Genomic DNA, 11,822 nt, shown 5'->3' with positions numbered 1-11,822 from the left:
TACAGCAGGAAGTGGACCAAACCACTGAGTCTACCTATGATCCTAACGTACAGCAGGCAGTGGACCAAACCACTGAGTCTACCTATGATCCTAACGTGCAGCAGGCAGTGGACCAAACCACTGTGAGGCAAGGGAGGGGGGGACTCAAAATGTTCCTAAACTTAAAAAGCATTTCTTGGGGTTTGTATTGTTTTACTACTTACACAGATATTTTAAGTATACATCATTATGTTATTTACAATACACAGCATTGTTTTAATGATATTTCTAGGGGGGGGGGACAACCCTTAGAAGGTCCTGACCCCCCCGACCCCCCTGGGATTTAAGCCCTTGGACAGCAGTAAAGAATATTACAGCAGATGAAAAGATGCGTTACATCAGGCCTGCTGTCGAAAAGTCAAAAAGTGACCTCCTAAGTCCTTTACCTAACCACTTTTCCTAAACCCTGATGGTAAACGTCATGAGATCAAGAAACAGTGTGAAGGAGAATTCAAAAGGAATTAGGAAAAGATAACCGTGGTGACAGGAGAATCTGACTGCTGACACTCAGCTGTATGATCATGTGACGGAGGATGTTATTGACGTAGGTCTGATATATTACATACTTCACCCTGTGTGTTCATAACGTGATGCTTCATACAGGCTTAATAAACGTGGACAACCTGGTGAAAATATTACTTCATCACCATGTTTCCCTTCTTATTCTGCAACAATGATGTTGTTTTATGTGAAGCACTCTCTGCATGTCATGTAGTTATTATAAAACTCTGAGCTGGAGGCTGTTTCTGGTATCAAAGGTGTTCAGCAAATCAAGTTTATTTTCATTATTGGTTGCTCAGCTCACCCTCCTGCCCACTCATGTACCCACATTAATCCTGATGTGGATTATTGTATAACAATAATTCTTAAATGTATGCAAGACTTCATTGATTATTACATAAGCTAAAACTCAAGTTATGTTTTCTCTGTCAACTTTATAACTACAGTTTTTAGTTTTGCTCTTAAAATATCCCACGATATCAATTACAGAGACATTACTGTGCTCATGGAAACATTCACAGTGATTAAAAACAGCCTTACTCATCATTACAGTAAATCATTGAAGAAAACACTAATACATCATTTAAATCAATATCCTACAGAGACTGTAGAGAGGGAGACAATAACTTATCTGGGTCTGGGTGGGCGGGGTATCTCAGGTAGTTGGGTTGAATGTCTTCAGAGCCGATCTGTGTAATAGTCACATAAAATACCTACCTTCACACTTTGATAATAATGTAGTCATATCTGTAGTGACTTTTTAACAAAACCTATATATTTAAATAAGCCAGAGGGAGAACAGGTGACCTTGTTTCAGACGCTGCTCTGGGCCATAAATCAACCAGTGTCCAGTCAGCTGTAAAACGTTGGATTCAGAGATCCATTCATCATAGTTCTGTTAACACATGCTCACTGTCATGTTACGTGTTGGAGAGGAGAGTAAAGTTCTCACATTAACCGGTTTAATAAACCACTCAGACAGAGTCATAAATGACATGATCATTATCAGGCCTATTAGATGTGATGCAATGTCTGCAAAAATGTAATGACCGCACGGTTTGTACAGGATTAGGGCACCACTGAACACCTTATATTGATTATGGTATTATTAATGGTGATACGTCGCTTTAAATGTTGCTGCCGCAAGGACTTGTGGGACGGCATTATCTCCTTCCTTTCACAAAGGACGGTCCAGTGTATCCTATACTAAAGGAGGTAACAAAGGAAGCATTGAAGCACCTTTCCTTATCACTTAGACAGTTCCAACGGTTCTTATCATGGCAGCCACTGAACTATTTCTGGGTCATTTCACTCTGTTAGGAACCTTCCTAAGCCCAGCTCTGTGTCCTGGACTTTACAGGAAGTCTGTCTCTAACCTTTGTCTCCTGTTTCTTGTGTTTCAGTGTCATCTGGAGGTAAACCAGTCATTCTAGTGCTGATGCATTACACCAGAGACCCCGACTATTCAACCAGTGTCAGAAGATGGTCTGAAACCTTTCAGAACGTCGTGTTGGATGTTCACGTTCTCTTCCACGAGACTCAGCCGGGATCACTGCTCTGTTCAGGAAATGATCAGGCCGTCAAACTAATACAGGAAGAGTTAAAGAAACGTTGTAGGTGGTGGTGGTGGTTGGTGGTGGTGGTTGAGGAGGTGGTTGTTGTTGGTGGTGTTGGTGGTGGTGGTGGTGGTGGTGGTGGTGATGGTGGTGGTGGTGGTGGTGGTTGAGGTAATGATCTTTGTTCTAGTTTTAGTGGCTTAATTGGTAAATTTGAAGCATCAAGCAACAGAACAGCCCTTATTAATTATTGAAGCCAGAGAAGAAAAGTTTTTTTTTATTTCCTCCTGAAATAGTTAAAATATAATCAATGATCATAGATGTCAAATGTTCTTCATGAATATTCTGCTGTATAAAACTTTATCTAAGAGGTTCAGCAGTTTGTAAAACTCATTCAGTTTTGGTGTTTAACAGAGAAACAGGTTCATGTGTCTGTAGTTCTGAAGAAAAGATATATAAATAAATGCTTTAAATGTTTAAAATATCAGCTTTATAACAGGTCATATCAATGTGATTTCTCAATCAATCAATGAATGTGTGATTGCAGCAGTAGTCCCGTGGTAGTGCCGTGGCGTCAGATAAGGGGGGTGAAGGATCTTATTTCCATTAGGAGCTGCAGTAGCTGCTCACCAACAACCAGCAGGTGGAACATGTGAGCAGACCAGATGTAGTCGACCTGTCAGCAGACTGAGGAACAGAGGAACGGTGGGAAAGTATCTGGAAACAAGTCAAGACACTGTTTAACTGTCTCCCAGGCCTGTACAGTAAACCTACACATTAAAGAGTCTTAATTCATAATGGACATGTGTTTGTGTTATGATCATACTCTATAAAGGAAGGGGATGGACATGGCTTCTGAGTCTGGAATGTAATCCAATGCTGAAACCTCTTTCTAATGCCCAGCAGAGGGCAACGCCACAGGTACCAAAAGCATAGCTTTATCAATGCTAACCATGGCTGTGAACATAAGAACAGCTGTCAACTTCTTTTGGGGAGGTGTCTGTGTTTAGTCTCAGAACTTTGACCCTCTCAATGTGTGTTTTCACTTCATCAAAGTTCATTGGAACATTTTGGTTGGTAATTCCTGTCCTACAGTAAACATTCACAGTAAACTCCATGCAAAGTGCATGTCATAACATTCATATTTTGGTAACAAGTGTGACATGAGCCTTATTACCAATACTTCAGCTGCATGGAAAGCTCTATAAGTGAAAGTTATTAATCCTAGACTGGTATTTATTGATAAAATATCCGACCACTTCCAGCACCAGAACGTTCATCCTGCATAGTGTGGTGGGAATGCTAATACATAGAGATCTGAAATACATCTTTGAAGTACTTATTCTTTGCTAAAAGCAGGTTCAGTTGATCAGGAGAGTCTTAGAGAATGAACAAAGAGTTTAGGCAGAGCAGAGGGAGGGGGGGGGGCTGGTCTGAACCAAGGAGACCTACCATTCTACTGTGAAACATTTGGGCTGAAGGCAGAAACTGAGAAATGTTAAAGCAATAGATAAACCAATCTGTAATTTACCATTAATCTCTGCTTATACATTATGCTATATGACTAAATATTAATAGAACTAGTGATGGAAAAGTGTTCTCCTGCCAGTCTGAATTTAATCTAACAAGTTTAGTTTACCAAACTTCAATTGTTAAAAACTTAAAATCTGTACTCAGGTTACAGATGGGTGAAGCTATCTCTCTGGTAACCATGGTAACAAACAATACAATTATAATTAATATTTACTAATTATTAGTAACGCTGTAAATGAACATTTTATTGTTACACACATATCATTCATATACTATATTAGTTATCAAGTAATGATTAAAACATGTTTGTTAAACCATCTATAAACATGACATCGATAGATGGACCAGATGTTCCTAACACGTTGTCAATGGTTACTAGTTGGTTTGTAAACCGTCTATAAAGATTATCTGGATGGCTAATGTGAAGATGCAACTGATATTTATAATAATTACTTAATATAAATGGTCTATGAAGCATCAAGTAACTTTATTTGGCACACTTAAATCTTTTTTTAGTGGTCCAAAAAATGATTTGTGCGCTGATGATATAGTCTGATCAGCAAACTGAACCCTTTTGTAAAGAAAGTTATTGTCATGACAACAATGTAGCTCAGATGACCACAGTGGGAGACGAGAACAAAGAGATTACTAAAACAAAGTTAATACAAAAACCTGGATATGGCAACTTTATATTAAAATGAATTAATGATACAATATCTACATGGTGATGTATAACTACTATTTACTGTATAATACTGTAATCATTTGACCATTCATGATGCATGTTTGAGCCTCAGATTGCTCCTTTCCAGAGGAACTCCATCTGCACATCCCCCTGGAGAACCAGGGACTCTTGGGAAAGGAAACTATCTGCCATGGCTATTTGAGTCAGGTCCCAACATTTCAGTAAAAATGAAAAACTTACCTAAAGACTTGAAACCTTGTCGGTATCAAAGACAGTGTTATGTAAAATGTATGACCCAAGTTTGGCAGTCCTGGGTCCATTGAAAGGACAGCACAACTCAAGTTTAGCCTTCCCTAACAGTGGGACTTTTGGCAGGCTTTTGAATGGGGGGGTTGGTTCTTCCCTAGTTCCCTAGACCCAAACTGCAAGACTCTTCTCAGTTGTCCTTCCTGAACTGGGAGTACCAGGGGGGTGGCTGGGATGTATTAGGGGGCCTCAGATTGCTAATTCCCAGAGTAAGTCCATGTGCACACCCCCCGTGGAGAACCAGGAAGTCTTGAAGGTGTTTGTGCTCCTTTAGTCCTGTAGAACCATATTGGTTTGGACCTGCTAGCACCTAGCATGCCAGCACGGGGAGAGGGACACGTGTCATTCAAAATGAAGTGACCTTTTTCTAAGGGTAAATGAATGGGAATTATTTCCATATGACATATTTCAGAAAATTGTGCAGAATGCTTGGAAGGAGCACGAGACCGGTTATCTCAGAATAGAATTAGGGTGTAGAGTAAGGTGACCAGATTTCTGAGACCAAATCCGGGGACATTTTCAGCTCAGAAGCGTAAATACCTCAAAAACAGGTAATGTTTTTATCTTTGTAAACTTAAAACGGGGACACTGCCCCAGGGACGTCATTAGACCTAGAGCTGCTTGTGCCCCAACAAGCCCCCCTAGGGGGGTCCATGGGCATGCTCCCCTGTAAGAAAATTGTGTCTATTTTAACGTTTAAATGCATCAATCTGGTGCACTTTGAAAATAAATTCAGAGGTTAGACTTAATTATTCTTATCTATGGATGGAAATATTTGGGCTGTAGCCTGAACTATTTTGCCCTTCAGAATTTTAACCGTGCACACACAGGTGGAATAGTTTTTTCTTCATATTTTTGCATTAATGTCACTAGGAAGCATACCAGTAGAAATATATATTCATATTTGTAAGTGGGATATATATATATATATAAGTAAGTGGGATTGTCTGGAATCTGGCAATATAATAACCATTATGGTGGGATACACTGGCTAAGCAATTTACAAAAGATATCTGTGCTGACATGAATAGTTTACATGAGATTAAATTATAAAGTTGGAGACCATGTAGAAATTTTGTTGCAATTTCAAAAACCAGATTCTCAGGAACTGCTTGTTGTACCGATGCATGTGTTGAGTGAAGAGTTTGTGAGATATTTCACAGAGTAATGGGTGTGCAGAGATTTGTGCAGAATGCAAATATGATAACATTTCATGTAAGTTAAATGTTAATTTTCTTGCTAAACAGTAATTTTAGCATCGTAAAATATGGGCATTATACATCTCTGAGGTCTGAGCAGCGCTTGCTCTGGCTGTCTTGAGCCTGCGCCTGTAGGGTGCACGTTTGGTCAATGTTTTCTTTCTTTCTTTCATTCCAATTTCGCGTCTGTCAGTCACAGTGAAAACCAGGGACATTTCCGGGGACAGCTCCAGCTGGGGACAGGTCCCCGAAACCGGGGACTGTCCCCGGAAACCGGGGACGGCTGGTCACCCTAGTCTAGAGCGTGGGCTCCGTAGACCCTCACCCTGTATACTTTCAGGAAGGTTCCTCAGGATAGAACCAAGTCAGCATCATAGAGCAGCATCTTCTATGCAACATACTTGAAATGTACAGTATGTCAATATTTGCATGGCAAGTCCTTTTTCCTAATGTTAAGTGGTTGGGGTTTGCTGTTTGGGCACATTGTTGACATTGGGGAACATGTGGTTTTTCTACCAGGCCAAGATATAAGCAGGTCCACCTGAAAAATATCAGTTTCTTCACCACCAGCAACATCCCTGGTTATGACTCCATGTACACATTCCTCCTGGAGAACCAGGTTCACCTGGGAAGGTGTTTACAGTTTCAATGACCTTTGAGATGACTGATAGGATGTTGATAGGTGACTAACTACTAACCTGTTTATCACCAGATTTATACACATGGGTTATAGCAGATTTATACACATGGGTTATAGCAGATTTATACACATGGGTTATAGCAGATTTATACACATGGGTTATAGCAGATTTATACACATGGGTTATAGCAGCCTTTATAGCAGGTTTTAAGGCACTGGGAAAGTTGCTCTCATTATGTATGTACGTAAGTTGCTAGAGAGTATATGAGTGGGGGTAGTAATGTAATGTGATCATTTATTTTGTTAAATAAGATAATGTTGTTATGGAGAAGGAAATTAGTAAATCCTGAGTTAGTGCAGCCGTGTAAGAGGCTGACGTGTGTGTGTTCTGTGATTTCAGGAAGACAGAAATAAAAGAAATGAAAACCATGCACGCCTAGAAATTCCTTTCATACATTCAAGTAACAAGTGTTGATGAAAATAATAACACCTGCACACTGACTGCAAGCCACAGAATTTATTCATCACAAACATGCAAACATGCAATAACATGTATGTGTTGGCCACTAGGATCAGATCCCAGCTGTCTTATAGAGACAACAGTCTTCATCAAATACAGACATTAACTGTCAAAGAGACCTGCCAACAGATTAGAACTGGACATCCCAGACTCACTGCTTTCTCTAACATAGTTTTACATTTTGTAAATGAAGTCGTCTCCAAGGTTGATCATTTGTCTCAGTGCACTCAGGATCAGAGTGTCGACATCATCATTGATGTTGGTTTCATCACTGTAGTTCTTCACAGGAAAGATGTAGTTCTCTGGGACTCCCACTGCTGCGCTGAAGTCTTTCACCTGAGTGGTAAACAATGGGACTTATGTGGGTTTCTGTGCTCATATACTGAACATATTTGGACTACAGAGTTAAAACACATGAGGTTATATTTATGTACGAACTCACCTTTTTCTTCAGGTTCTGGCTCTTGTACACATTCTTCAGATCCTTTTTAGTTTCAGGACAGGCTGAATCAATGTTGGTGCCTATTGCCATTTGGGGAATCCCTGCAGACAGAAACACACTCAGTATTTTAGCTTTTTCAGGAAGTTTCTGTTCATTAAATCCAACAAACAACTATAAAAAACTATAAACATGTCTGAACAAGCTCTCAGTAAAAATGCAAACTTACGTCAGGAAAAAGCTTAAATCTGATCTGAAACCTGAACATTATTTGAGTTTTTTAGTCCTGATCTTTGTATTATGGGCTGTATCAAACTGTGATAAATTATTGAGTATGGACTCAGTGTTAAAGTGCTGAACTCCTGTTTGAGTGTTGGAGTCTGACCACTGACTTGAGATCAAGTTAACCTGCTTACCCAGCTCACTGGCTGCCTCTCTGATGTCTGCCATCTTCTTCAGAACTGAGTCTGGGATTTCTGCTGAGTTAGCAGAAAGCACACAAACCAGAACATGAACTTGGTCGTCTGCAGAGGGACGGGGGTTGTAGCCTGGGTCATCATCAGACAGTGGAGAGGAAGGCTTGAACTGGAAAACACAATTACATTATGACACTGTGTTTAAGAGTGTAAGACGATTACTGGTTGACTTTTGGAAAGATGTTGCATCCATTGAAGTTAAAATAATTACACATCAACAGTGAAAACCCTTTGAAATGTTTTCTCAATTCCATTGTTTTTGTGATTGTTAGGAGGTGAACTGGTGATCCAAATCTGAATGATTGCACAGCCCTAGGCAAGGTTATAATGGTTGACTAAACTATAATAGCCCTGCTGGTGTTGCAGCATTTCAACTCTTACTTCATTAAAATGACAAACGTCATGTTAGCTGACCACTAATTCATGTTAAAGAGCCCCTGTTAAGCTTTTTTGGATTTTCCCCGTATTTTAGTGTGCTGTATAGTTTTTGTGTATGTAATAGATATATAAAGTACAAAAGAACACATTTCACTCCAAATGGATCTTTCTCTCCCCCAGAGAGCACTTGTTCTCAACTGCCTAAAACGTCTCGCCCACATTCCTCTTTGAAATTCCTCGTTAATGATCTTGTTGATTGAGAAAGCCAGCTGAGTTTTTCAGATGTGCTGCCCATATGTGCAGCCTCAGCCAGCGCAGCCCGCCAGCTGCTTGTTTGTAATTTGGTTGACCAATCACAACAGAGTGGGCCAGCTGACCAATCAGAGTGCACCAGGTTTTTCAGAAAGGCGGGCCAAGTTCAGACAGTGATTCAGACAGAAGAGTTGCAGCAATGGGCAGTAAGAGAAACATAATATGTTTGTTGAACATCAAAGCATGTAAACCTATTTTAGTGACCCCCAAGAGTACAGATATGATGCTGATGCAGTATAATAGGGTCTCTTTAAAGTTGACTAAAGTGAGAGTGGTACCTGGTAACCCTCCTTCACATGTCCTTTCAGGGTCAGCTTGATGTCGTCAGAACTGATTCCATCTCCATCCTTCAGATCCATGACGTCATTGAAGACAAAATGACAGAATGACTCTGGGTTTCCTTCTTCTTCTCTGATTTTAAACGTTTCATACTGTAACACAAGATGAAATGCTCGTTTTAATCACAGTAATCTACAGATTTATGGTTCTGCAGTGTTTATTCTGTATGACGTCCCTGATACATTAATGTCAGACTAAACTCTGTTTATTCTCATGCAGATCATTTAGTTAGGGTTAAGTTGGGGGAAAAGTTAAAGAGAAAGATTTATCAAACAGCCGATGTTGCTTTAGAGGTTGATCTAAAGTTGTCTTACTGTTCCACTGTAACTTTTGTCAGAGGTCAAAGCAGGAGTAGTCACTCTGCCTCGTATGACGCTGCTGACAGACTTGATGAAGCTGGACTTTCCAGCTCCGTTGGGTCCGTACAGAAGGATTCGGACATGTTTGATGTCCTTGTTTCCAGGCTTATACTCCTTCACATACTGGAGATCCCTCGCATTGTCTCTGTTAAGACAGGATCACATTTCATTTTAGATTTTAAAGAATTCCCCAAATTTCTCCCGCTTGATAAAAGTCCAGTTTCCTTTCATAAAGTCTAACTCGTGTGTATGTTTGAAACTGAATTCCAGTAGAGTTGAAAAGTGAGTGTACTATTATGAAATGTAATTCAGTTGCTCTGAAACAGAATTTGAGCCTCACTGAAAGTCTCTGTCTAAACTTCTCCATTCAGTTGTCAGTTTAATAATTAATAAAGTCTATCTTATCTTATCTTATCTTATCTTATCTTATCTTAATTATACTGAAACAAACATCCGTTGGTTAAGGAAGAGCAATCGGCTGCAGATTGACAGAACTCTGGTTAATGAACATTTTGATAGTTTGTTTACTGGATTAAATCCAAAGCCAACCTTCAGTTAGCGGCTGTAGCAACTCTCTGCTGGGTGTAACCTAGCAACAAGCTTCCTGTTGCTGTGTTACTAAGGGTAGACTCACCAGGCACCGGCTTTTGATTTCAAGTTGCTACAGCCGCTACCTGAAGGTCTGTCTCCAGAGCTGCAACCTGCTCTCCTCCCGGCAAAGTCTCCTCCAAGGATCTACAGTACCACTAATCAGAAGAAACACTAATCCAAAATAAGAACCAGCTAGCACCAGGCCCAGGATCCAGCAGGGTCCAGCAGGATCCAGCAGGGTCCAGCAGGATCCAGCAGGATCCAGCAGGGTCCAGCAGGATCCAGCAGGATCCAGTAGGGTCCAGTAGGATCCAGCAGGATCCAGTAGGATCCAGCAGGATCCAGCAGGATCCAGCAGGGTCCAGTAGGATCCAGCAGGATCCAGTAGGATCCAGTAGGATCCAGCAGGGTCCAGCAGGGTCCAGCAGGATCCAGCAGGATCCAGCAGGGTCCAGCAGGTAAATGTAATGTAAGTGTATAGTTGTATGTTGTTGTATTGTTGTAAGTGTAAGTGTTGTACGACCTATAATGTGTGTATGCTGTATGTGCATATCTATTTGATTGTTTCTGTAATAATATGATATTGTGAAGTAGGGGCAGGGCTCTATAAACATTATGCCTCTGCCTGCTCTTGTTGAACTTATTCTTAATGTTGTTTTTTGGTAAAAGCTGATTTGTCTGTTTGTATTTTTATCTTTGTGTTTTTCTTTTTTTTCTTTCACAACATACTGTTGATTGTTCGAGATATATAAAAATCTAATCAAAAGTTTGGGGTCTCAGGTGCCTGGTTATCTCACCTGGTTGAGCATGCATGTAGAGAGGTTCAGTCCTATTAGCAGCAGCCGCAGGTTTGGTTCCGACCTGTGGCCCTTTGCTGCATGTCACCTCCCTCTCTCTCACACATTCCTTACTTAATCCCTCCTATCAATAAAGGCAACTAAAGCCAATACTACACTTGTGTAGATTATGTTAAATAGCAGAGAGCAGAAACAAGTCAAAGTGAACTCACCCCCAAGATATTTTCCTCCATGGTTCACTCACAGCTGAAGAGGAATTATGGAATTACTTAAATTGATTAACAACATGTATCGTTTTATATAAGTAATGATTATAATAAAAGTCTGAAGGTTGTTTAGAAATAAACTTCATATCTTACTGCATGAAGGCGTGGACCTGATTACTGGAAAGAACAACATTTAGGCATCATGCAACATGTTTCACAGATTAGTGTCAGTAATCAGAGTGAACTCAGTGTGTGTTTGGGACCAGAGTCACATCGTCAAATCATTATAGAAATGAATAACGTAAAATCTAGTTTGTGTAATCTGCACTACTAATCCTACTAGACAATGAAAAAAACAAATCCTTCCTGTTATTTAAAGTCTCACTTCATTTATAAAATAATTAAAAACACATATATTGCAAATATTCAAAGTATTAATGATTATAGTATAAAACAACAAAAACTTCCAGTCTATTAATCACAACAACCCAATTTACTAAGAAACATACTTACCAACATTTCCATCCCCAATAACATAGGTACTAGACTGGTTCCCCATGGTTTAGCTGTTGTTGATCTGCTGCAGAGACCAGAACTCAGAGCCTCTTTATAGACCAGATCCTCCCTGTTTCATCAACCATGGGACTTACTTTATTTCTTCGTGTTACTAACTTAGGGACTGTTCCTTATTTATTGAAGGGGCCACTGGAGGAGTTTTGGGACCTTTAGCCAAAAAAGACATGACCCCCCCCACCTTCTGTAATGGTTTACGCTTCGCAAATATATACAGATTCCCATTGTTTTATTACACCATGACATAGTGACTAAACCTCTGCTTTCTGATCTGACACATCACACTCCTCTGGTGGGGGGGGGGGGGCCATTTCAGTAGATTAACTCACTAACATTGTTATGGTGGGGGGGCCATTTCAGTAGATTAACTCAC

The 11,822-nt window shown here is 40.1% G+C and overlaps 1 protein-coding gene and 1 long non-coding RNA gene across 2 annotated transcripts; one reads left to right on the top strand and one right to left on the bottom strand.

Moving 5' to 3' along the window:
- Nucleotides 1–1,960: 1,960 nt before the first annotated feature.
- On the top strand, nucleotides 1,961–2,479 carry LOC116040106. The gene is made up of 2 exons (XR_004102582.2): nucleotides 1,961–2,163; nucleotides 2,268–2,479. It is a non-coding gene; the product is annotated as an uncharacterized LOC116040106 (long non-coding RNA).
- A 4,514-nt stretch (nucleotides 2,480–6,993) lies between these two features.
- Nucleotides 6,994–11,435, bottom strand: LOC116040105 (interferon-induced protein 44-like). The gene is made up of 7 exons (XM_031285329.2): nucleotides 11,390–11,435; nucleotides 10,883–10,916; nucleotides 9,238–9,427; nucleotides 8,863–9,015; nucleotides 7,835–8,003; nucleotides 7,422–7,522; nucleotides 6,994–7,315 (listed from the first exon to the last, which is right to left on the bottom strand). Exons 1-7 carry the CDS (start codon nucleotides 11,433–11,435, stop codon nucleotides 7,154–7,156), a joined length of 855 nt encoding a protein of 284 aa, XP_031141189.1. The 3' UTR covers nucleotides 6,994–7,153.
- Nucleotides 11,436–11,822: the final 387 nt, after the last annotated feature.

This window comes from Sander lucioperca, chromosome 8, assembly GCF_008315115.2.
Source record: "Sander lucioperca isolate FBNREF2018 chromosome 8, SLUC_FBN_1.2, whole genome shotgun sequence".
Classification (NCBI taxonomy): domain Eukaryota; kingdom Metazoa; phylum Chordata; class Actinopteri; order Perciformes; family Percidae; genus Sander; species Sander lucioperca.
The sequence above is the reverse complement of the archived record's forward strand: the minus strand, read 5'-3'. Positions and strand labels throughout refer to the sequence as shown.

Bases quoted from the DNA above. Each gene is read 5' to 3' on its own strand.
- LOC116040105 (XM_031285329.2), bottom strand. From the start codon at position 11,435: ATGGGGAACCAGTCTAGTACCTATGTTATTGGGGATGGAAATGTTG. The intron at 7,523-7,834 runs GTAAGCAGGTTA...TTCTGTCTGCAG, and splicing joins AGAGGCAGCCAGTGAGCTGG to GGATTCCCCAAATGGCAATA. The intron at 7,316-7,421 runs GTGAGTTCGTAC...TTTACCACTCAG, and splicing joins GCCAGAACCTGAAGAAAAAG to GTGAAAGACTTCAGCGCAGC.